We start from the raw sequence: 22006 nt of genomic DNA, 5'->3' as shown, positions 1-22006 counted from the left end.
CTACCCATCATGGTTGTCAGATGATTTTTTGCCCTTTTGATTGGTTCCTACAGATTATGCCAGACATGTAGTTTTTAAAATGTTAAGTTGCTGACCTGTGTGTTAATGTCCCAATCTCGCTGTAACTACAATAAATACCCAGCACTTCTAGACTTGGTCTCTCAGTTTAGATCTCACGTGAGGCTGACTGGTGAAAATCCTTATTACAGAGCTCATAATAAAGACCTCCATGTGTTTGCATTGCAATAGGCTCCTTGTTGGTCATTGTGCTCTCTGTGGCTTGGACATAACATCTTAGTGCATTGACCCAAGATACTCAGGACTCCCAACTAAAGGATTGAAAGGCCGGTTGTTAAGATGAACCATTGTTCTGCCTGTGTCAGTGACTTCTCTGCCAGATTTTTGTGTATGCCTTGGTTTTCAGGTTTTTCTTGAGTATATGTGGAGGGAGATGACTAAATTGAACTTGGAACCCTGCTATACTGGATATGCTGGACAGTCGCAGCCCCAAAGGGCTTCAAAGGTGTTTTAGAGCCTGGTATAGTGGACAGTGTTTCTCTGGTCTTAATTTCTGGTAAGGGTAGAGAAGACTTGGAACCCTGCTACAGTGCTCACAGCTACCTGCCTGTCTTCATTTTCTCCACTGTCCAAGTGGGAGAATCGGCTGGGTAGCCTTTACTGTCCCCTTGTGTCTGTTTATTTTGTGTGTGGCACTTTGTTATTCTCTCATTGATGAAATAAGACCGACTCCACCCTAGTTGATTTAGTTACTAGCCCCACACCTTGGGTTAAATCCTTCTTAACAACAGGACCTAGACCCATTGACTAGTCCATGACAGAGAGCTCTTCCAGACAGCATCCTGGGCAAAGTCAGGCTCTGCCTACCTTGTTTTATAGCATGGAAAGAGAAAGATCTCATTTCCCACCTCATGAACTACCCTCTGCCCAGTCCATATGTGACTCTGTAGATTTGAACTTGTTAGCTGTCATAAGATGGAAGGTTGTTCTTCATCAATTCTAACAAATTTAGCATATCTTCATTTGACCAGAGATCCTGTCCTTTGTTGGTGATCATTTGAGTTGTGTGGGACAATCTGCTTTTCTGTCCACCTTCCAGCTGCTTTAGCCACATCTTTGGTAGCACTGGCCTGGGAACCCAGTGTTAAAGACACCTCACCCCAGAGCAGCGCAGTCTCTGAGGTCCCCATTCCAGTGTATCCTTCCCTGCTCTGAGCCAGGTGACATCCCTATTTTGTCCTTGCTCAGCCACAACTCCAACTTTTTTTGTGGGGTAGCATGGCCTCTTGTATTGATATGGTTAGCCCATTGGATTTGGGATGTTACAACTTTCTTATTTATTATTGTGTCTGTGTAATAGTTGTCTTAAATTCTCAGCACTCCAGAGCTACAGTCATCTGAAGGAGCCTCAATCGAGGGTGTGTCTTCATCAGAATGGCTGGTTGCTATGTCTGTGAAAGATAGTGTTGATGATTGATTAGGAAGGCTCTTCCACTGAGGGTGGCAATATCCCTAAGCAAGTGGTCCTGGGCTGGATGAGAGAGCAGGCTAAGCATGAGACAGTGGTCAAGCAAGAGACCAAGCCAGGAGACAGAGTTTTTCCATGCTTTTTGCCTTCAGTTTCTAACCTAGCTCCCAAAATAATGGACTGATCTGACCGAACCATGCAGAACAACCATTTATTACCTGAGATGATTTTGCTCAGAGGATTCAATCACAGCAGCAGAGTAGCAAGTTAGAACAACAACATGGTATCAAAGGGATATTTTGCTGCTGTACAGAATCTATGTTGTAGATTGCATTCTTGTGGATAAGAACAAATTTTGGGTAAAGCAGTTTTTGGATTGGTAGGTGTCTCTAACTCTCCACTGGGGGTCCTGCCTGACTGCATTATGTGGCCTCTTCACCATCCATACTTCACTGCTATGCATCTCAGCTAAGATCAACCCCATAGACTCCTTGTCACCCTCCAATTCATGCTCTCTGGCACATCCTAAATGTACTCCCTCCCTTCCCCAGGCAGCTGCAGATTTTGATTCATTTTCCCCCTCTGGCCCTCTCTTGTATCTCACCACAACTTTTGCTGCTTCTACCCGATTCCTCTTTCTTATCTGCTCTCCCATCCAGTTCTCTCTCTTCCATCTGCCTCCTATGATTGCTTATTCCCCCTTCTGATTGGGAATAATTCAACCGTTCTCATTTGGGCCTTCCTTCTTGTTTAGTTTCTTTGTATCTATGGAGTATAGTGTGGGTTTCCTGTATTTTATGATTATTATTCACTTGTGAGTACATACATGCACATGCTTTTAAGTCTAGGTTACCTCACAGAGATGATAGTATTTAGCTGTATCCATTTGCCTGCAAAATTCATGATGTCATTATATTTAATAGCTGAATAATGTTTCATTTTGTAAATGAACCACATTTTCCATATCCATATTTTGGTTGAGGGGCATCTGGATTCTTTCCAGTTTTAAGTTTTTGTAATTAAAATGGCTATGAACTTAGTAGAGTCCCTACTCTAAGTCACCTGCCTTCACAGACTCTCTACTGTATCTTCTGTTTGTCCTTTGAGAGGATGTGGGCCCCTGGGTACCCATGATGGTGTATCAAGTCTGTATTGGGTTATGTGCATCCTCGCTACTGAGGCCAGAAGTGTCAGCCCAGTAAAAGGAACAGATTCCAATGATAGACAGCAGCTTTGGGACAGCTCCTGCTACAGTAGTTGTAGGACCATCATGAAGACTGACCTGCAATCTGCTACTTAAGGGCCAGGGTCCTTTGTCCAGCCTGTGTGTGTTATTGTTTGTGGCTCCGTCTCTGAATGTCCCCAAGGATCAAGGTTAGTTAAGTCTGCTGGTTTTCCTGTGGAGTTCCTATCCTCTTCAGGGCCCTCAATCTTTCCCCCCACCCTTCCATCAGAGTTACCAAGGTCTATGCAATGTTTGACTGTGGATCCACTACTGCTTCAGTCAACTGCTGGGTGGAGCCTCTCAATAGACAATTATGCAATGCTCCTGTGTGGGAGCATCAAAGAGTATCCTTAATAATGACATGGATTGGAGCTTGTCCATGTGTGTCTCTAATTGGATGAGTTTTCATTGGCCATTCCTTCAGTCTCTGCTCCAGATTTACCTTAGAAAATTTTCTTAGCCAGGACAAATTTTGTTCTGGGTGTCTCCAGTGCTATGGTTGAATTCTGATCCTTCAGCTTTCTTCTCATGCTCCCATACATTCCCCATTTGGACTCTGTCAATAAATCACATAAGATAATGTGCACACATTTGCTGTTCAATGCTATGCTATTTTGCAAACCTGGTGGTTTTATATTTTAACTTTATTCATTCTGTTTTTGCTTTTCTAGACCAAATTTCCCTGTGAAGCACTTCTTGTTCTAATTGTAGATATAGAAACCACATAAGCCACCTGACATATTTTTGTTAAGTAGGCACATGATTTTGTGCTGCTCTTAGTCTACATCTTTCATTTTGAAATTCAGCAAACTATATACATTATATTCTATTTCTCCAGATGGCTTCTGCTCACATCATTAATATTATCTGATTCTTCAGAGTCATTGAATTGCAGGTGTATGATGTTCTGCCTAACTCTTGTGTTTCTTCTGAAATTTTGGATAAATAAGTGTGTTATACGTGTGTGCATGACTATGAATGTATGCCTCATCTTTACTGTTGTCAGAAGATGGCCTCAGAATTTATGATCATGAAGAAATGGACAGGTGTTGGTCCACATGTGTATGTCAGAAATTGACCACCATTATGTGGAAGACCAGCAAGAGCTTTCAACTCCTGAGCTATATCTCCTGAACTACGTTCTTTATTTCTGATCAACATATACATTACTAATATTTTCACTTGTCTATTTTTAACTGTTTAAACATACATTCCCTTCTAGTAAAATTTAATTAATTTTTCTGTTTAAACTGGTTCACTGCATGTTTTTCAAGATGAATACAGTACTTCAGTGACTGCATAATTCTTTGCAGTAACTTCATTAAAGAACTGTGAGTTCATTCTGTCATTTTTGTTTCCTGCTTTATTTTTGTAGCAGAGTGAGGTTCTTAACATGTAACTTTTGCTGTCCTGAAACTCATTGCATAGACCATGCTGGCATCCAGCTCAATGATATCCACCTGCCTGTACCTCTGCAATTAAAGACATGAGCAAATACACAAAGCATGCCCATCACATTTGTAGTTAGTAATTTTTCATCCAGCTTTTCAGATGTGTGCTCAGTACATTTGATCTGTTTCCCCCTGCATATTTCTCTCAATTGCCATTTGTGTTGCAAGGCTATATCCTATTCTAAGGGTTCAGGAGTGACACAGGTGAACCCTGTTTCAAGGGTTCAAGTGTCAATATTTCAAGTTTCTTCTAAACTGACATAGTGATTATATTATAATTTGTGTGTCAGAAAATAAGTGGAGGAATCACCAGAATTATTTGATTATATTGTCTAGGAAGCATAACTTTACTTTGTATTGATGTCAATATCAGGCTTTGTGTTGTATACATGTATGTGATATTTTAGGAAGCAGTGAGTTTTGATGATGTGCATGTGAACTTCACTGAGGAAGAGTGGAATTTGCTGGATCCTTCCCAGAAAAATCTCTACAAAGATGTGATGCTGGAGACCTACTGGAACCTCACTGCTATTGGTAAGATTGAACTTTTTTTTTTGCTTCTCAAAATAAGAGAAAAATGTTTCTGGGTTACTGATGATCATCTCTTATTTCAATAGAGAACAAGTAATATTGAGTTGAATAAATCGGGTTCATTGCTGTGAAAATTCAGAGGAACTTGAATTTTGCCTAATTCCAATACCATATCATTGATTTTCTTGTACCTTGGTTTTAGGCTATAATTTGGAAGTCCATCATACTGAAGAACAACATCAAACTTCTAGACGTCATGAAAGGTATTTTTTGGGGGGACGGGGTTTCAAGACAGGGTTTCTCTGTGTAGCCATGGCTGTCCTGGGACTCACTCTGTAGACCAGCTGGCCTCGAACTCAAAAATCTGCCTGCCTCTGCCTCCCAAGTGCTGGGATTAAAGGTGTGCACCACCACCGCCCGGCCATGAAAGGTAACTTTAATGTTTAATCGAATACAAATATGCTTGTGAGGAAATTTTAATATGATCTGGATGCTCTAAAGGAAAGCAAGTGTGTAAAAATGAGTCATTTTACTGTAGCTATGATTATAATATTCTCCCAAAATTATGTACCTCCATGTCAGTTATCTGATTGGTGTTTTCAAGGCATTTCTGTAAGCAAGAAGAGAAGGAAACAATGCCTTAAGAGATTCCTTTAATTGATTTGTATCTCCATTAGAGCTATGTTGTGGAAATACCAATTTGTATAGTCTCATAATATTTAGATGTTGCACATTGAATAGTGATAAACATGTATCCATAACCTTCTAATAATCAAATAGTCCATGATAAAGTTGGTGACACTCGTATTCTTATAGTGAAATTTTTAATTTTATTCTTTTGTCAATTTATGAGAATCGAGAATGTTGTTTTGGAGAAACATTAATCATGTCTACAATGAACAAAAAGTCAATGCATGTGAATTCAATGTGGAAACATTTTATTTGTTCGGCTTTTTTAATGGCGGTATCAATTGTCAGAATGGATGAAACCATGTGAGCATAGGGATACTAAAAAAAAAAAACAACCTCTGTCTATTTCACAACAATGAGAAGATATGTAGTATTCTGCCTTTGGTAGACTTTCTGAATATGATAGGTGTTTACAATTAATTGGTTTTCTGACTTTACCCAAATTCACACTGCAGAAAATCTTTATGGGTACTAGAAGTTTGCAGTTCTTCTGTTCATCCTGTTTCACAGTGCTGTTGTGGTGTGATGCATACTACAGGAAAAACTAAGAATGCAATCAGAGTTTTAATGCTCTTAGTTGTTCCATTTTATTCTGACCTATGAATGCATCATGTAGAAATCTCATATAGAAAAAGGATGTTATAAATGTGAGCCATGTAGCAAATACTCTTACTATTACAGGTATTTTCAAGTACAACCGTGAACATCAAAGTGATAAAAGCATAAGATCTGAGTGTTCTATATTATGAGACCAACTGTAAAATTGATTCATAATGATAAAATGATTGATCAGGCTAATAAATGTGGTAAAGCTTTCACATGTGCCCATTACTATTGCAGTCATGAAAGAAGTCATACTGAAGAGAAACCTTATGAATGTAATCAATGTGGTAAAGCCTTTTCATATCACCGTAGTCTCCAAAGACATACAAGAATACATACTGGAGAGAAGCCTCATGAATGTAATCAGTGTGGTAAAGCCTTTTCACAACACATTAATCTCCAAATACATAAAAGAACACATACTGGAGAGAAACCTTATGAATGTAATCAGTGTAGTAAAGCCTTTTCACAACACAGTACTCTCCAAAATCATAAAAGAACACATACTGGAGAGAAACCTTATGAATGTAATCAATGTGGTAAATCCTTTTCACAAAACAGTAATCTCCACAGTCATAAAAGAACACATCTTGGAGAGAAGCCTCATGAATGTAATCAATGTGGTAAAGCCTTTTCAAGTCACAGTTATCTCCAAAGACATAAAAGAACACATACTGGAGAGAAGCCTCATGAATGTAATCAATGTGGTAAAGCCTTTTCCTGTCACAGTAATCTCCAAATACATAAAAGAACACATACTGGAGAGAAACCTTATGAATGTAATCAATGTGGTAAAGCCTTTTCACGTCACAGTAGTCTCCAATATCATAAAAGTACACATCTTGGAGAGAAACTTTATGAATGTAATCAATGTGGTAAAGCCTTTTCACGTCACAGTAATCTCCAAAGACATAAAAGAACACATACTGGGTAGAAACCTTATGAATGTAATCAATGTGGCAAAGACTTTACAAGTTCCAGTTATCTTCCATATAATAAAAAACCCATACTAGAGAGAAACCTTATGAATGTAATCAGTATGGTAAAGGCTTTACACAACTGGGTCATCTGCAATATCATAAAAAAACCATACCAGAGAAAATTCTTAGATATGTAATCAATGTGGAAAAAATCATTTATAATTGAAAATTCTCCAAAGACATAAATGTTCACATACTGGAGAAAAACTGTGTGAATGTAATTAATATGGTAAAAGCCTTTTCAGAAAATTTTTGTCTCCAAAACCATAAAACAACCCATATTAGAAGGAAACCTATGAATGTAATCATTGTGGTGAAAGTGTTAAAAATTTTCAAAAATTTCTCGCATGCTGAGCAGAACCAAGAATACAGGTCAGCTCATTCGTGAACTCTGTGTTTCAGAAATTTGGCTAACCACAGGATGGTTGAGTATGAATAGGCTGTTGAGAATAGACTATACAGAATATTCTCCCTGACTGTTACTTAGACCCTGTCACAAACTGAATAATGGGCTGGGACTTTCCACAGGTGCTTTCCAATAACCCCCCTTGACTCCCCCTGAATCATGTTTTTTTCCTTGTGGTTTTGCCTTTAAATTCCCTGTGCCTCCAAAGCTCAGGGTCAAATCCCACAGACCCTGCATGGGTTCCGGGGCTTGACCTCAGCATGCTGGTCAAAATATATCTCTTGCTGATTACATCAACTTCTGTGTCTTGTGAGTTATTGGGTGACCATGAATTCCTGAGGCTTGGGTGGGGTGAGTTCCTCCCTTTTGTGAGGACTTTATAGTGGTAAATGTCTTTCCATAAAAATTTTTTCCAAAACATAAAAGAACCCGTATTGGACAGAATTATGAATGTAATCTTTGAGCTAAAGCCTTTGCATGTCCCACTAATCTCAAAAACATAAAAGATCCCACATTGGAAGAAACCTCATGAATGTGATCAATGTGGTAAAGACTTTTCACAACTTTAGCATCTCCATTACTATAAAAGAACAGGTACAGGAGAGAAACCTCATGAATGTAATTAGTGTTGTAAAGCATTTGCAAGTCACAGTCATCTGCAGTGACAGGAGAGATCACGTACCAGAGAGAAACCTGCTTGAATATTAACAATGTGGTAAAGCCTTTGCATGTCAGAGTTCTTTACACATACACAAAGAAATCACACTGGAGAGAAGCCTCATTAATGTAATCATTGTGGAAAATCTGACAATTCACTTTTATCTGCGACTATATAATGGAACACATTCAAGAGAGTGACTCAGTGTCATCAAAGTGCTAAGCCCTTGCATGTCACAGGCATCACCAGATACATAAAAGAACACATAATGTAGAGAAACTGCATGAATGCCATGAATGAGGTAAAGTCTTTGCATGACAGTGTACTCTCCAAATACTTCAAGTAACACACTACTCAGAGAAACCTTATGAATGTGAAAAATGTGAAAAAGCCTGTGCCTATCACTGTAGTCTCCAAAGAGATAAAAGACCACAAATTGGACAGAAATCTTGTGAATGTACTCAATTTGGAAAATCCTTTACATGCCAAAGTATTCTCTGAATAGAAACATCAACACATACTAGAGAGAAAACTTCTGAAAGTAATCAATGTGGTAAAGCATCTGCATGTCCTATGCATATTTAAATGCATGAAAGAATTTATAGTAGGAATATACTGTGGTGATTTAAATATTCTTGTCCCTAAGAAATGACAATATTAGTATGTTTGGCCTTGTGGGAGTAGATATTACTGTTTTGAAGAAAGTGAAGTCCTAGGGTGGTGGTGTTTGGAGCTCTGGCCAGTAAAAAACAGACTCTGCTACCACTCATCTCGAAGACAGTCTTCCTGGATGCCTTCTCATGAAGATGCAGAACTCTCAGCTCCTTCTCCAGCATCATGTCTGCCTGCATGCTGACATTCACTGCATTTTCTTTGTATTTTTTAGTTGATCATGTATCCAACAATGTTGCTGAAAGTGCTTATCAAGTCTAGGAATTACATTTGGGAAGTTTTGGTCCACTTGTATCATCTGCAAATAAAGACAATTTTGGACAGGCAGTGGTGTGACAAGCCTTTTATCCCAGTACTTGGGAGGCAGAGGCAAGCGGATTTCTGAGATCGAGGACAGCCTGGTCTACAAAGTGAGTTTCAGGACAGCCAGGACTACACAGAGAAACCCTGTCTCGAAAAACCTAAAAAGAAATAATTTTACTTCCTCCTTTCTAATCCATATCACCTTTATCTTCAGTTTTATTGCTCTTGCTAAACTTTTAGATAGTATTTCTAATAGATATGGAGAGAATGGATCACCTACTCTTGTTTGTGAATTAGTGGAATTAATATGAATGTTTCTCCATTTAATTTAATGTTGGCTACAGGTTTGGAGTAAAGTGACATTATTCTGTTTAGGTTTGTCCCTTGTATCCTTAATCACTCCAAGAACTTTATCATAAAGTGGGATTAAATATTGTCAGAGAATTATTCATCATCTAATGAGATGACCACTTGTTTTACTTTCTTACACATTAAGCACATTATATTAAACCATTCCTGGATCTCTTTAATGAACCCTGCCTCATTGATCATGGAGGATGATCTTTTGAAGTGTTTTCTATTTTATTTAATGTATTTTATTAAATATTTTGCATCTGTGGTTTTAAGGGAAAATGGTCTGTAATTCTTTTTTGTAGCTGAGTTTTTATATTGATTGGATATTTGAGTAACCATGGGATCACAAAATAAAATCAGCTAAGGTTTCTTCTTCTATATTGTTGAATACTTTGAGGAGTATTTTCATGAACTCCTCTTTGGAAGTCTGGTAGGATTCTACCCTAAAATTCATGACCCTGGCCTCTATTTGTTGGCAGACTTGTAATGACTTCTCTTTTTCTAGGTGTTTATATCTGTTTAAGTTATTTACCTTAGTTTGATTTAACTTTGGTAAGTGGAACCTATTGAGGAGATTAGCCTTTTCTTTTAGAATTTCTAATTTGGTGTTGTACAGGCATTTTAAAACTATGTCTTTGCCATTCTCTGGCTTTCTTCATTGTCTGTTATTTTGTCACCATTAACATTTTAGATTTCATTAATTTGGATATTCTCTATTTTTAACAAGTGTTTCTATTTTGTCTAATAAAAGACTCAAAGGAACAACTCCATGTTTAATTAATTCTTTGTATTCTTCTCTTTCTATTGTATGGATTTCTGCTCCTGATTTGATGATACCTTGATGTCTACTTCTGTTCTCTATTGCTCACTCCCTTCTTTCTGTTCTAGACTATAAAGCAAGGTATTAAATTGCCAGTGTTGTCATGTAGAGATTTTGTGCTATGAACCTTCATCTTAGAGACAGTATCATTTTCTTTTTATTCCATAAGATGTGCTCACAACACTCTGTAGCTCCATTTCCTGGAATCTTATATCCTCTTCTAGTCTCCATGAGCACAAAGCACACACATGGTACAGATATGCATTTAAGAAAATACTCTCATAATCTAAAATTAATAAAGTCTTGACTCAACCCTTAAAAGTATTGTCACTCCTGCCATAGACCCAGGTTCAGTTCCCAACACCCACATGGCAGACAATAATCACCTGTACCTCCAGTTTTAAAGAATCCAATCAATGCCTTTTTCGGACCTCCAAGGCAATTCGTACACATGCTGCACTGATAGATATATGTGCAGGCAAAACACCCACCCATATAAAAATGTAAATAAGCCAAATTTAAATGATAAAATGAGCCAGACATAGTGGCACATACCTTCAATTCCAGCACTCAGGAGGCAAAGTCAGTCTAGCCGACATACTGAGCCCCAGGACAGCCAAAGCAACATAGTGAGACCCTGTCTTAGAAACTGATAGATAGATAGATAGATAATAGATAGATAGGTAGGTAGATAGATAGATAGATAGATAGATAGATAGATAGATAGATAGCACTTGTTCAGGCCATACACAAACTTGTGTTCAATCATCCACATACATGTGAGTATAAATAAATGTCCATTTCCACCCTTCACTTTCTCTTCTTTTTAAATTATTTTTTATTTACTCTTTGTTCTAGAGATCAACCTGAGGACCTTAGACAAGTTTGCTACTGGTGAGCTATATTCTTAGTGCAAGCCCTGGTTTTTCCCTTTTCATTTGTATGTGATTTAAAACAAATGCAAAAACAACTTTTATGGAGAGGAGTGATAGCTCAGTTGGTAAAGTGTTTGCCCTGCAAGTACGAGGACCTGAGTAGTATCCCCAGGACACATATGAAGAGCATACAGTGCCTATGTGGGAAAAAGCAGAAGACTGGTAATGAGGAGAGATGACCCTGTAATTAGGAGTACTTGCTGCACTTCCAGAGGACCAAAGTCGGGTTTCTTAAAACAAAACAAAACAAAACAGAAAAGCTGGGAACAACACCAAGGTTGACCTCTGGCCACATGTATATGTGTACATAAATGTTTACACGTGCACACACCTAAACAAAACAAGCAGAACAAAACCAGCATTTATGGGAGAAGTAATGTTTTGTGTATGTATCATAAAACCCTAAAGAATGCTAACTGGCCAGTAAATTGACTTTTTAAATGTTTTATTGTCATGTATTAGTTATTCATGATGATTGGTTTCATTGTGACTTTTTACGTGTTAATATAATGTGTCTTGTTCATATTTGTCATTCATCACCCTCACCCTCCCCTCTCCCACTGACCCTTTCCTCTTCTCAACTAGTGTCTCTTCTACTGCTCTTTCAAAGATTGACTTAACTTATCTGTATGTATGTATGTACATATGCGTGTGTGAGCTGGGATAATATACAAAATATGTATATGCACACACATATACAATACACACACATCATGTATGTGTAGATGCAGGAGACAAGAGCATTAGTTCCCCTTGAGTTGGAGTGACAGGCAATTGTGAGCTGTCCAATGTGAGTGCTGAACCCTTGGGACCTCTGGAGGAGCAGCAAGTACTCTAACTGCTGAGCCATCTCTCCAACTGCCTCATCTTCTTGTGTCTTTGGGGTTGCTTACTGAGGAATGGGCAATTTACCAATTACTATAGGGCTGAAAAAAAAGCGTTCCTCTCCCAGCAACTAGCAACTGCCTATACATCCTCACAGAGGGGCAGGTCATTTTGAGCTCCTCCTCCTCTTGCTTTTTCCCCCAGCATGTTTGTTTTTGTGCTTTGCATGTGCCTGGTGCTGACAGAGGTCAAAAGAGGGCATTAGATTCCCTGGCACTGGAGTTACAGACAATTGTCAGCTACCATGTGGGTGTTTCAGCTGATCTCAGTTCCTCTTCAAGTGCTCTAACTGCTGAGCCATCTATCCAATACTTTTCAGATATTTTAAGTATTTAAATCTTGGGAAGCTGAACACTGTTGTAGCACACACCTGAAGCAGGGACATCATGAGTTTGAGGCCAACCTGGAGCTACATAATGAGACCTAATTCTACATAATAGTGTAAGAAGTTGAACACTCTATTTAAACATTACTAAGCTCAGGAAGAAGGATGATCAAGTGTGGATGCCTCGGTCCTTCTTGGAAGGAGTGACAGAATGCTCAAGAGAGCAAATAAAGTGACAAAGTATGGGACAGAAAGTCAAGGAGGGCTGGGTGGTGGTGGCGCACACCTTTAATCCCAGCACTTGGGAGGCAGAGGCAAGCGGATTTCTGAGTTCGAGGCCAGCCTGGTCTACAGAGTGAGTTCCAGGACAGCCAGGACTACACAGAGAAACCCTGTCTCGAAAAACCAAAAAAAAAAAAAAAAAAAAAAAAGAAAGTCAAGGAGGGGCCATCGGGAGACCACTCTACCTTGATATCTGTCCCATGTGCAGTCACCAAAGATAGACTCCGATATGGAAGTACATGCTAACAGAAGTCTGATGCAGCTGTCTCCTCGAAGGTCCCCCAGAGTGTGACATATCCAGAGGTGGATGCTCTCAGCTACCCATTGTTCTGATCAAGGGTACCCATTGAAGAAGTTAGAGGACTGAATGAGCTGAAAGGGTTCGTGGCCCCAAGAGGTGAGCAACAGTGCCAGCCAACCAGAGCTCCCCAGGGTCTAAACCACCAGCCTGGGAGCACAAAGGGAGGCACCCATAACTTCAGCTCTATACTTAGGGGAAGATGGCCTTGTCAGGCATGGCTGAGAGAGGAGATTTCTGGTCCCATGAAGGCTGAACACTGAGTGGGGAGGAATTTCAGGGTGGGGAGGGGGAAGTGGGGGTAGGTGGGGGCACACCCTTGTGGAGGCAGGAGTGGGGATGGGATAGAGGGTTCCTGGGTGGTGGGGGGAATGGGATGAGGGGATAAAATCTGAAATGTATTTTAAAGAAATAAAAAATAAATTAAAAAATTTAAAAAAAAGAAAAAGATTGATTCAACTGTCTAGGCATCTGATGTCACTGGGTTTGTAACATGGTATAATTTTGTTATTTACCACAGTCTTATTTTGGAAAACTTACCATGTGAATATCTATCAACAGAAATCATTGGAAGCGAAACATCAAAGTAGTTTATCCTCTAATCCCAGCCACACAGGTCACTGGTGGGGTGATGGTATACCAGTTCAAGATCAACCTAAGCAACTTACAAAACCCCACAGGGAAGGAATATTTAGCATAGTTTCAACTCTCTTGTGTTCCTGTTAGCATGAAACCCAACCCCACTTGTAGAAATTACATAGCAATCAAGTTACTACAGCTACCTCCTTATTGAGCCTCTTCATCCTCCAAAGAAAATAACAGCAAATCTGACAAGAATCTTTTACAGCACTGCCATTATCTATGTGACCTCACAGTCTGTTAATAATGACAAGTAAATTGTAGCTTTATAGGAAATGTCTTTTAAGTCACTTACCAATGAACTTTACACAGTTATTATCAATGAAATCCTTAGAGGGAAATAGTCAGTATGGAGCCTTAAGCTGTAGAATACACATTCTGAGATAAGTTCCTTACCTAGTGTCCATGGAGAGGAGCAAAACTCTATTCCAACCCCTGCTGTTACTGATATTAGCAGCAATCAAAACTTTGATTACTAATCCATCATTACTTCCTCTCAAACTGCTCATTTTTCATCTTTTAAAGCTTTAGGAGTGTTGTCCAGCTGTGATACCTCATGGCAGTACCTCATCAGCCATCAGGCTCAGGGCAGAAGGTACCTAATACAGACTACAGAACAAAAATGTCACACATAAGTCAGGGCAGACTAGTATGAGACCTTAAACAGCAAACGGGTAAAGAAGACACGAGGACAGCCTGAATGGCAGCAAAAATTGTTGTTTCTAATTCCAAATTAAATACTATTGGCTCAAGGAATCAGAAGATTTATGTTTGTCTTTGTGTCCTTACTTGTTCCTAGCATGTGAGTTTCCTTTAAAAACATATTTTGGGGGCTAGAGAGGTGGCTTCAGTGGTGAACATCACTGACTGCTCTTCCAAAAGACCTAGATTCAGTTTTCAGGATCCACATAGTGACTCACAACCATTTGTAACTCCAGTTCCAGCATATCTAACACCTTCTTCTGATCTTCATAGGCACATGGTACACATACACACATGTAGGCAAAACACTCATACATATAAAACAAATCTACAAACCCATAACCACAACCAACCCATGTGAGAAAACAACTACCAACAACAAACCAATCCTTCCCCTGCCTCTCAGGCCTTGGCATTTCTATACCCTCAGAAAAGTTCCCAGTTTCCCAAACATCATACAACTGAAGAAGTTACCTGCAGTTTGCAAAATCACGACCCTGCTATAGTAAGAGTCAAATCACAGTCAGCTGCTGTGGACAATCTGAGGCAGCTCCATAACCCTGGACACCTGGGATTAAAGTGAAAGCACATTCTTATAATATTTCTGTGTTTTTCAAAGAAATCCAGCCAGGCAGTGGTGGCACACGCCTTTAATCCCAGCACTTGGGAGGCAGAGGAAGGCAGATTTCTGAGTTCCAGGCCAGGCTGGTCTACAGAGTGATTTTCAGGACAGCCAGGGCTACACAGAGAAACCCTGTCTCGAAAAACAAAACAAACAAACAAAAACAAAACAAAACAAAACAAAAACAAACAAAAAAAAAACAAAAGTAATCCAAATTCCAAAATTCTTCCTACAGAGAAATGCTGTAGTTAACTGAGGTTATAAACCAAATGTACGTGTAAAAAACATTTACAGAACATTTTACCCTACCACAAAGAATATGCCTTCTTCTGTACACCTCATGAAACGTTGTCTAAAATTGATCACATATTTGGAAACAAAGCAAATCTTAACAGATACAAGAAAGTTAAAACAATTCCCTGAATCTAATCAGACCACTATAGATTAAAGCTGGATACCAACAAAAACTTACAAATTCACTGAAATTGAACAACCTTCTATTAATTAAAAAAAAATCGGTCAAGAGAGAAATCAATGACTTTCTAGGATTCAATGAAAATGAATATACAATATGTGCAAGCTTATGGGGACACAATGAAAGCTGTTCCAAGATCCAAATTTATACTAATAACTTAACAGCACACCTGAAAGCTTAAACCAAAAGAAGAAATCACACACAGGCAGAATACGTAACAAGAAATATTCAAATTGAGGGTTGAAATAAATAAAATACAAACAATACAATAAAAATAATCAAGGAAACAAAGAGGATTTCTCAGTCTTACTGATTTTTCTCAAAGAAAAAACTCCCCCATAAAACCAGTCAGTCTACCCCAAAACATACAGGAAAACAGAAAATGAAAACTAAAAATAATGGAGACAGAAGGCTCAGGAGATGTGAAAGCACATCATTTTTAAGCTTCATTTGTTATTTTTAGTTCAGGATGCTTCAGAGTTCAAAGAGAAGGTTTCACTTTCTTGAAGACACATATTTAAAACCACATATAATGGCTTTTAGTGGAGCCAAGTGCCTCGCTTCCTTTACCACACACAGGATTATTAGATCCTCCTTAAAATTGACTTCAGAGCTTTTTTGAGGAACCCTGAGGAGCCCATGACCTCTGATGAAATACTTTGTACAAAAGAGCCTGCCTGCTTTTTCCTTATTTCCACAACAGCAGTGTGTGTGCAATTTTTTTGCAACCTACTTTTAATAAGCATTCAACCTCTCCTCTAGCCCACCATCCAGCAGAGGCAGTGGAAGACAAAATTTACTAGGATATAGGGAAAGAGGACCTGTTCAGGGAGTGATCTTGACTTTTTGGCAGCAGTTCAGTACAGTAGCAAACACCAACTACTGTGCAGCAGGGGCTTCACAGGTGAGAAAAGCAGGAGCATAGTGGAAACCTTGTGACAGTGGCTGTGCGGACTCAGGAACTCCTGCTCAGGCTGCAACAATGCTCCCTGGCTCTGATGCACAGCAGCTTATCCTTCTGGATGGAGACCTGGCTCTCCCACTGCCTGCCTTGCATGGTTACAAGAGGAGGGACAACTATGCCCAAGCTGAGCCAGCAGGGGAAAATTGCCTGTGGAGGACCTGCAGGGACAAACTCAGTCAACCTCATTAGAGCAAAGGGTCCAACTTGTTTTCTTCCTTCAAGTATGGCACCCCGAGCCCATTTGCTTTCATTCCGTGACTTAATTTGAATGGCTTGTATTTCCCTTCATATTTTTTTTTAGTTTTTTTTTTCTGTTTTCTTTCTTTCTTTTTTTCTTTCTTTCTTTCTTTCTTTTTTTCTTTCCTTCTTTCTTTCCTTCTTTCTTTCTCTCTCTCTTTCTTTCTTTCATTTTTTTCTTTCTTTCAACTAAGCTAAAGAACCAGCAATTTGATATTTTTAACCTAATATTTGTTGTGGCTTGTGTCATACATACTTGAACATTAATTTTTTTTTTCTTAAATGTGTCACACTTTAATAAGATACATTAGTTTAGCTCAATCTGCGATCTGGGGTTTTTCAAGGCAGGGTAATGTTGGGCGAGGGAAAGGGGCTCACCTCCAACTCCTGAAGCTTGTGCTTCAAACTTCAAATGCTTATTAATTTCCAAAGTTTTGTCAGTGTATGTGCATGTGTCTGTGCAATATGTGCCACAATTTTCAGTTCTTAGTTTCTACCATGGGTTCCAGGGGTTGAACTCAGGTAATCATACTAGTCCAGCAAGTTCTTTTACCTGCTGAGTACCTTGCTGCTATTGCACAAGTGTGTGTGTGTGTGTGTGTGAGAGAGAGAGAGAGAGAGAGAGAGAGAGAGAGAGACAGAGACAGAGAGAGAGACAGAGACAGAGAGAGAAAGAGAGAGAGAGAAAGAGCGTGCATGCCCATGTATAATTTTCATATGTGTATTTACTGTATATCAGGCCTATCTCTGCCTCTCAATAGCATTATTCATCCTTTTTCACCTCTTCTCACCATTTCTTTTTATCTCTCAGGACAGTTTTACTTTGTTCATGTCATAGAAACATTCATATTTTTATACATCTGTATAAAATGGAGGAATACACACACACACTGAGTGAAACAAACTTAAAATTAAAAAATAAAAACATGCAGTCTTTTTGTTCAGTAATCAGTATTCATTAGCATATGCTTTTCTTTAATTTTTTATACAATTTATATATAAAATTAATGGGCAATCACCTTGAAATTTTTCCATAATGCTGATAATAGCTTTCTTGATGATATCCTTGGGGTTTTCTTAATATACTATCTGAAGATAAAAATGGGTTACTGTGCCTTTTTTATTCTTATAACTGTATAAGTATCAACAAAATCCTTCAATAGAGTATTGTACGATAGACTATGGCCCAATGTCAACTTTTAATTCCTACTAGTGACAGGTCTTAAAATATCACATTTCTCCATTCTGACCACAGCAGAATGCTGTCTATAAGGGTGAGCTCCACATAGGAGGTGTAAACTGGTGCACATGAATACCACAGACTTACTATATGAACAAAACTAACCTTGAGCAAACAGGGACCAATCTACATTTTTACCCAAAGTTTTAAAGGCAATCTTTCTCATCACTATGCCCAGCTGTGAAGAGTCAGTTCATGGTTGTGGTGAGCAGCTTTGTTTATCACTTCCCATGAGTCAGTTCCTTCTATGTAAATGAGAACATTTCTGTAGTATCTGGTTACAGTTGATTTTGATTGGCTCTGTGATTCTGACATCTTTGTTGCTCCAGTTTTCTAGTCTCTGAGTATTTGCCTGTTGATTCGGTACTTATATGAGTGAGGACAATGTTCAATCTTTTTTTATTTTTTTTTGGTTTTTTGAGACAGGGTTTCTTTCTATGTGTAGCCCTGGCTATCCTGGAACTCACTCTGTAGACCAGGCTGGCCTCGAACTCAGAAATCCACCTGCCTCTGCCTCCCAAGTGCTGGGATTAAAGGCGTCTGCCACCACTGCCCGGCTGACAATGTACAATCTTAATAACATCTTCTGGTCCCGAAGTAGTAAACTTTTTCAAAGTAACTTAGAATGTTAAGAGATAGAGACCACGTTGTGTACTAGAAATAGGATAGGGTTCAAAGAGATAGCACTGTACCCAGAACTGTATGTTTACATGTATCATATTTTTGAAATTAGACCATAAAATTTAATTATACATCCTCATGTTACTATTTCAAGAAAAGATTCAGACCCATATTATCAGTTTATATTTATTCTACCTGTGTAGATATAAGAATTAAATATGTTTTTGTCCTTTCATATCAATTTTTAAGTTTATTTTCATTAGGAACAAAATGAATTAGGGTCAAGTTAACAAATTTAATTTACTTGTAATTCATTTGCTATTAAGTACATGATGTAAATAACAAACCATGTCTCATGTGTATATTCTATATATAATTAATAAAAAGTCAATTTTTAATAAGCCATGACTTTGTGTCTATTGCTTGTCTGGGATTCCTGTTTCAGAATTTTCATTGTCAAGTGAAAACTTCACAGAGAAATTTTTAGTAAGCCTATTTTTAGTTTGGGCAGAAAGTAAACCTGACATGTCTAGAGCAGAAGAGTACTGAAGGGCATTTTATCTCAGAGGAAAATTAACTGCAGAAATAACTGATGGTGAAACACAGGATAGGGTAACATAAATGTTCTTTGCTGGCAGCAAGCTCTGTGGCTCTCAGACACTTAATCTTTGATTATCTGTGGGGTTCAGTGAATATCAGAGTCTTTGCTTCCTTTGTTAGTATGCTAGTTTTGGAGGCAATGGCTGGAAAAACTTTTTGGTTCTGTTGAGAAGCCTTTCTATAAGTAAGAGAGAAGCTATCAGAATAAGAATAAAACAAACAATTAAGATATAAAATGAATACCTTGTAGGCCTGATATTTCTTCTTTGTGTAATAGGGATAATATTGACACACTGGGAGCATCAAGAATAATGGTGGCTACCTTAACCTTAACCCTGAGCTTAACCCTATCCTAACCCTCACCTCTTAATTTCCTAACCTTCTAAACCTTTTTCTAAGAACCCTTATCCTCATCCTAACCATGACTGTCTAATCCCCTAACCTTAACTCAAATCCAGCTTGCTGTGAGGCATATTTCTTAATTACAACTTTTGAAGTGAGAAACCCTTTATTAATCTTACTCTTTTTAGATGTTCAGATCCACCTTTAATCTGGGCTACAGATTCTTTTGACAATCTACATATATAAAGGACTTTGAGCAGGGTGGTGTTTTTGTTTTTTGTATTGGCCCTATTTTTTGACAAAACAAAGATTATTTGTTTCTTTATTTGTGTTTTAAAACTGGCATTAGTAAGTACTTAGTTCTTCAGAATTCTGGCATACACTGAAGATCAGCTACAATATCCTGCAGCATGAAATCTACCAGTCCTTGATTTTCTAATTTACCTTGTCCAACAGCCTTTATTGGGACATTTTATTAAATAACCTTTCTACATACATAGATTCTTTCTCTCTATGATTTGAGCTATGTTTATCTACAAAATGCGTACTAATACAACTGTTGTTTTTCTCCACCTTTCCACTAATGAAGATGTGCTGGCTACCAATAGTGCTCAACTGTGTTTCCCTTATGATTCTGGCTTTTCTCCAGGGTTGATTTATACCTGTCATCTGATGGAAGGAAGGTGCAGTTTCTCTGAACCCAGCATGAAGACACAAAACAAGACTCTTGTTTCCTAAAATCCCTCTTTAATGTTAATGGTGTTAGCATTCTGTCTAAAACTCTACCTCACAATTATTTGGTGACAGCCAGGTATCCTCCTCTCCATAGTTACCTCTCTTTAAAGAGAGATGGAATGTGTTCTATGGGTGTGTAGGAAGGTGTGTAGAAATGCCCAGACCCATGAGGAATTGGACGAGACCTTAGAGAAGGGGGCAAAGAATGAAGAGACAAGAGACACAAAGAAGAAGCACCAGTCTGAATGTCTGATCTAGTGTTAAATTTTATTGCTCAGGCTGCCATTATAAAGGCAAGCAGACAGGAGGGTCATCTGACAGTCAGGGTCCAGGGTCATCCCATAATTGCAGAGTTCTCTAAGCCCATAACAATTCCTAGTCCAACTTACTTATCTAAATATTTTCTCACAAGCAAGAAGGCAATTAAAACATTTCTCAGTTCGAGTTGCTTATCTGATTAATATTTTCTCCCTGGGAGAAGGGTAATAAATAAAGTATTCCTTAACTCAGGCTGTTTACTTAACTGACACTTGCTCTCAGTCAGAAGGGGGTCTTGGCTCCCAGCATCTCCTCCTTTCTAACAATTTTTAAAGAGACTGGTCTGAGAAAGCAGACATTTTCAAATCTCATTGTCAAATGAGTGGGCATGAACCAGAGGGGGGAAGATTGACCTGATCCTCCCATTATCATTAGAAATGGTGTCTTTTGGGGGAGCAGAGGGTTATATGTCTCATGGCTTCATAGGATATCGATAGTCCTAGTCAGCTGCTTTGAGACACAAGAAATTAACACCAACCTCTATGCAATCAGGTTTACTTCATGGGAACTCAGATGCGGAAAATTTGGGTCCTCCCCCTGCTGTACCTCGTTATACACCCCTTGTAGGTACCCACACTGTGTTCATGCCATGCAAACCAGTGTGCATAGATCTGAGTTCTATGCAGCTCCTAAAGGAGATATGTCAACATAAGTCTCAGCCATGTCTCTATCAGCCAGATCAAGTCTGTGATAACATACTTGTAAAGGTTTAAATGCCAAGGAGTCAATTTGTTGATTTACAAAGCCAGTAAGTCTGTTAAAGGACCAAGGGCTGAAAGCCAAAAGGAGAAGGAGACTGACCACAGGGCCCAGGATGGAAGGGAGAAGGATGGAAGGCCAAGGGGAAACAGGAAAGCAATTTTTAAGCTACCCTTCTTGTTCTCACTGTTTCTTTGGCCATTTTAATCTCTCTCTGATCTTGGCTATACTCTCTCTAACTACCCCAGTGTGATTAGTATAAAAACAGCATTCCTCCTTGAGGGCAGCACATAGTCCCTTGCTGAACGAAAGCCAGATCTAGCCCTCTGCGTTTTGGGTGAACCACTTCAGACAACAAAATGAGGGATTTTCCAGATTAGTGATGTCAATCTCTAGCTGTTCGATGTCCTTGTCAATGTCCCCTCAAAGTTCCAGTAGTAGAAGTCCTGAGGCTGGCATCAGAATTAGAACTTCCAACAGCAGACACCATGGGTGGCATCTTTTTATCTGGAAAGAAAAAAATGAAGGGAATCCTCAGAGAGATCCATCTTCCCTGGAAATTACATTATGATCTAAGGGATTTTTGTCATTATCTATTTGTTTAATCAATCATTCAGGGAACCATCGGGCTCCTCCTTCTTTTGTGTCAAAAATACAAGCAGAGCCCCTGCCCCAGATAAGGACAGGGTCAGGGCCATTCCATCTAGATGTAAAGGGGTCTCTCCACATAACTGTGGCATAGTTTTTATTGGTCTCAGGATGCCAAAGGCGATCAGCAGCAGACTTGCCATGAGTATCCAGATTTAGAAATTTGAGAACAAACAAGGCATGGTGAAGAATATTTCTAGGGGACCCCTTCTGGGTATATAACTTCCCCATTTTTAATTTATGTAAAGTGTTCTTGATAG

General features: G+C 38.8%; 1 protein-coding gene across 1 annotated transcript in view; it reads left to right on the top strand.

Annotated features, from left to right (window-relative positions):
- LOC143437290 (uncharacterized) overlaps positions 1 to 22006 on the top strand; it is a 362341-nt gene that overhangs the window by 71718 nt on the left and 268617 nt on the right. The window contains 2 exon segments of the mRNA XM_076922101.1: positions 6448 to 6792; positions 10618 to 10624. Of these exon segments, the coding sequence (XP_076778216.1) occupies positions 6448 to 6792; positions 10618 to 10624 (352 nt within the window).

This window comes from Arvicanthis niloticus, chromosome Y (assembly GCF_011762505.2).
Source record: "Arvicanthis niloticus isolate mArvNil1 chromosome Y, mArvNil1.pat.X, whole genome shotgun sequence".
NCBI classification, from domain to species: Eukaryota; Metazoa; Chordata; class Mammalia; order Rodentia; family Muridae; genus Arvicanthis; species Arvicanthis niloticus.
Note: the sequence above shows the minus strand (reverse complement) of the source record. Positions and strands in the feature narration are given on the sequence as shown.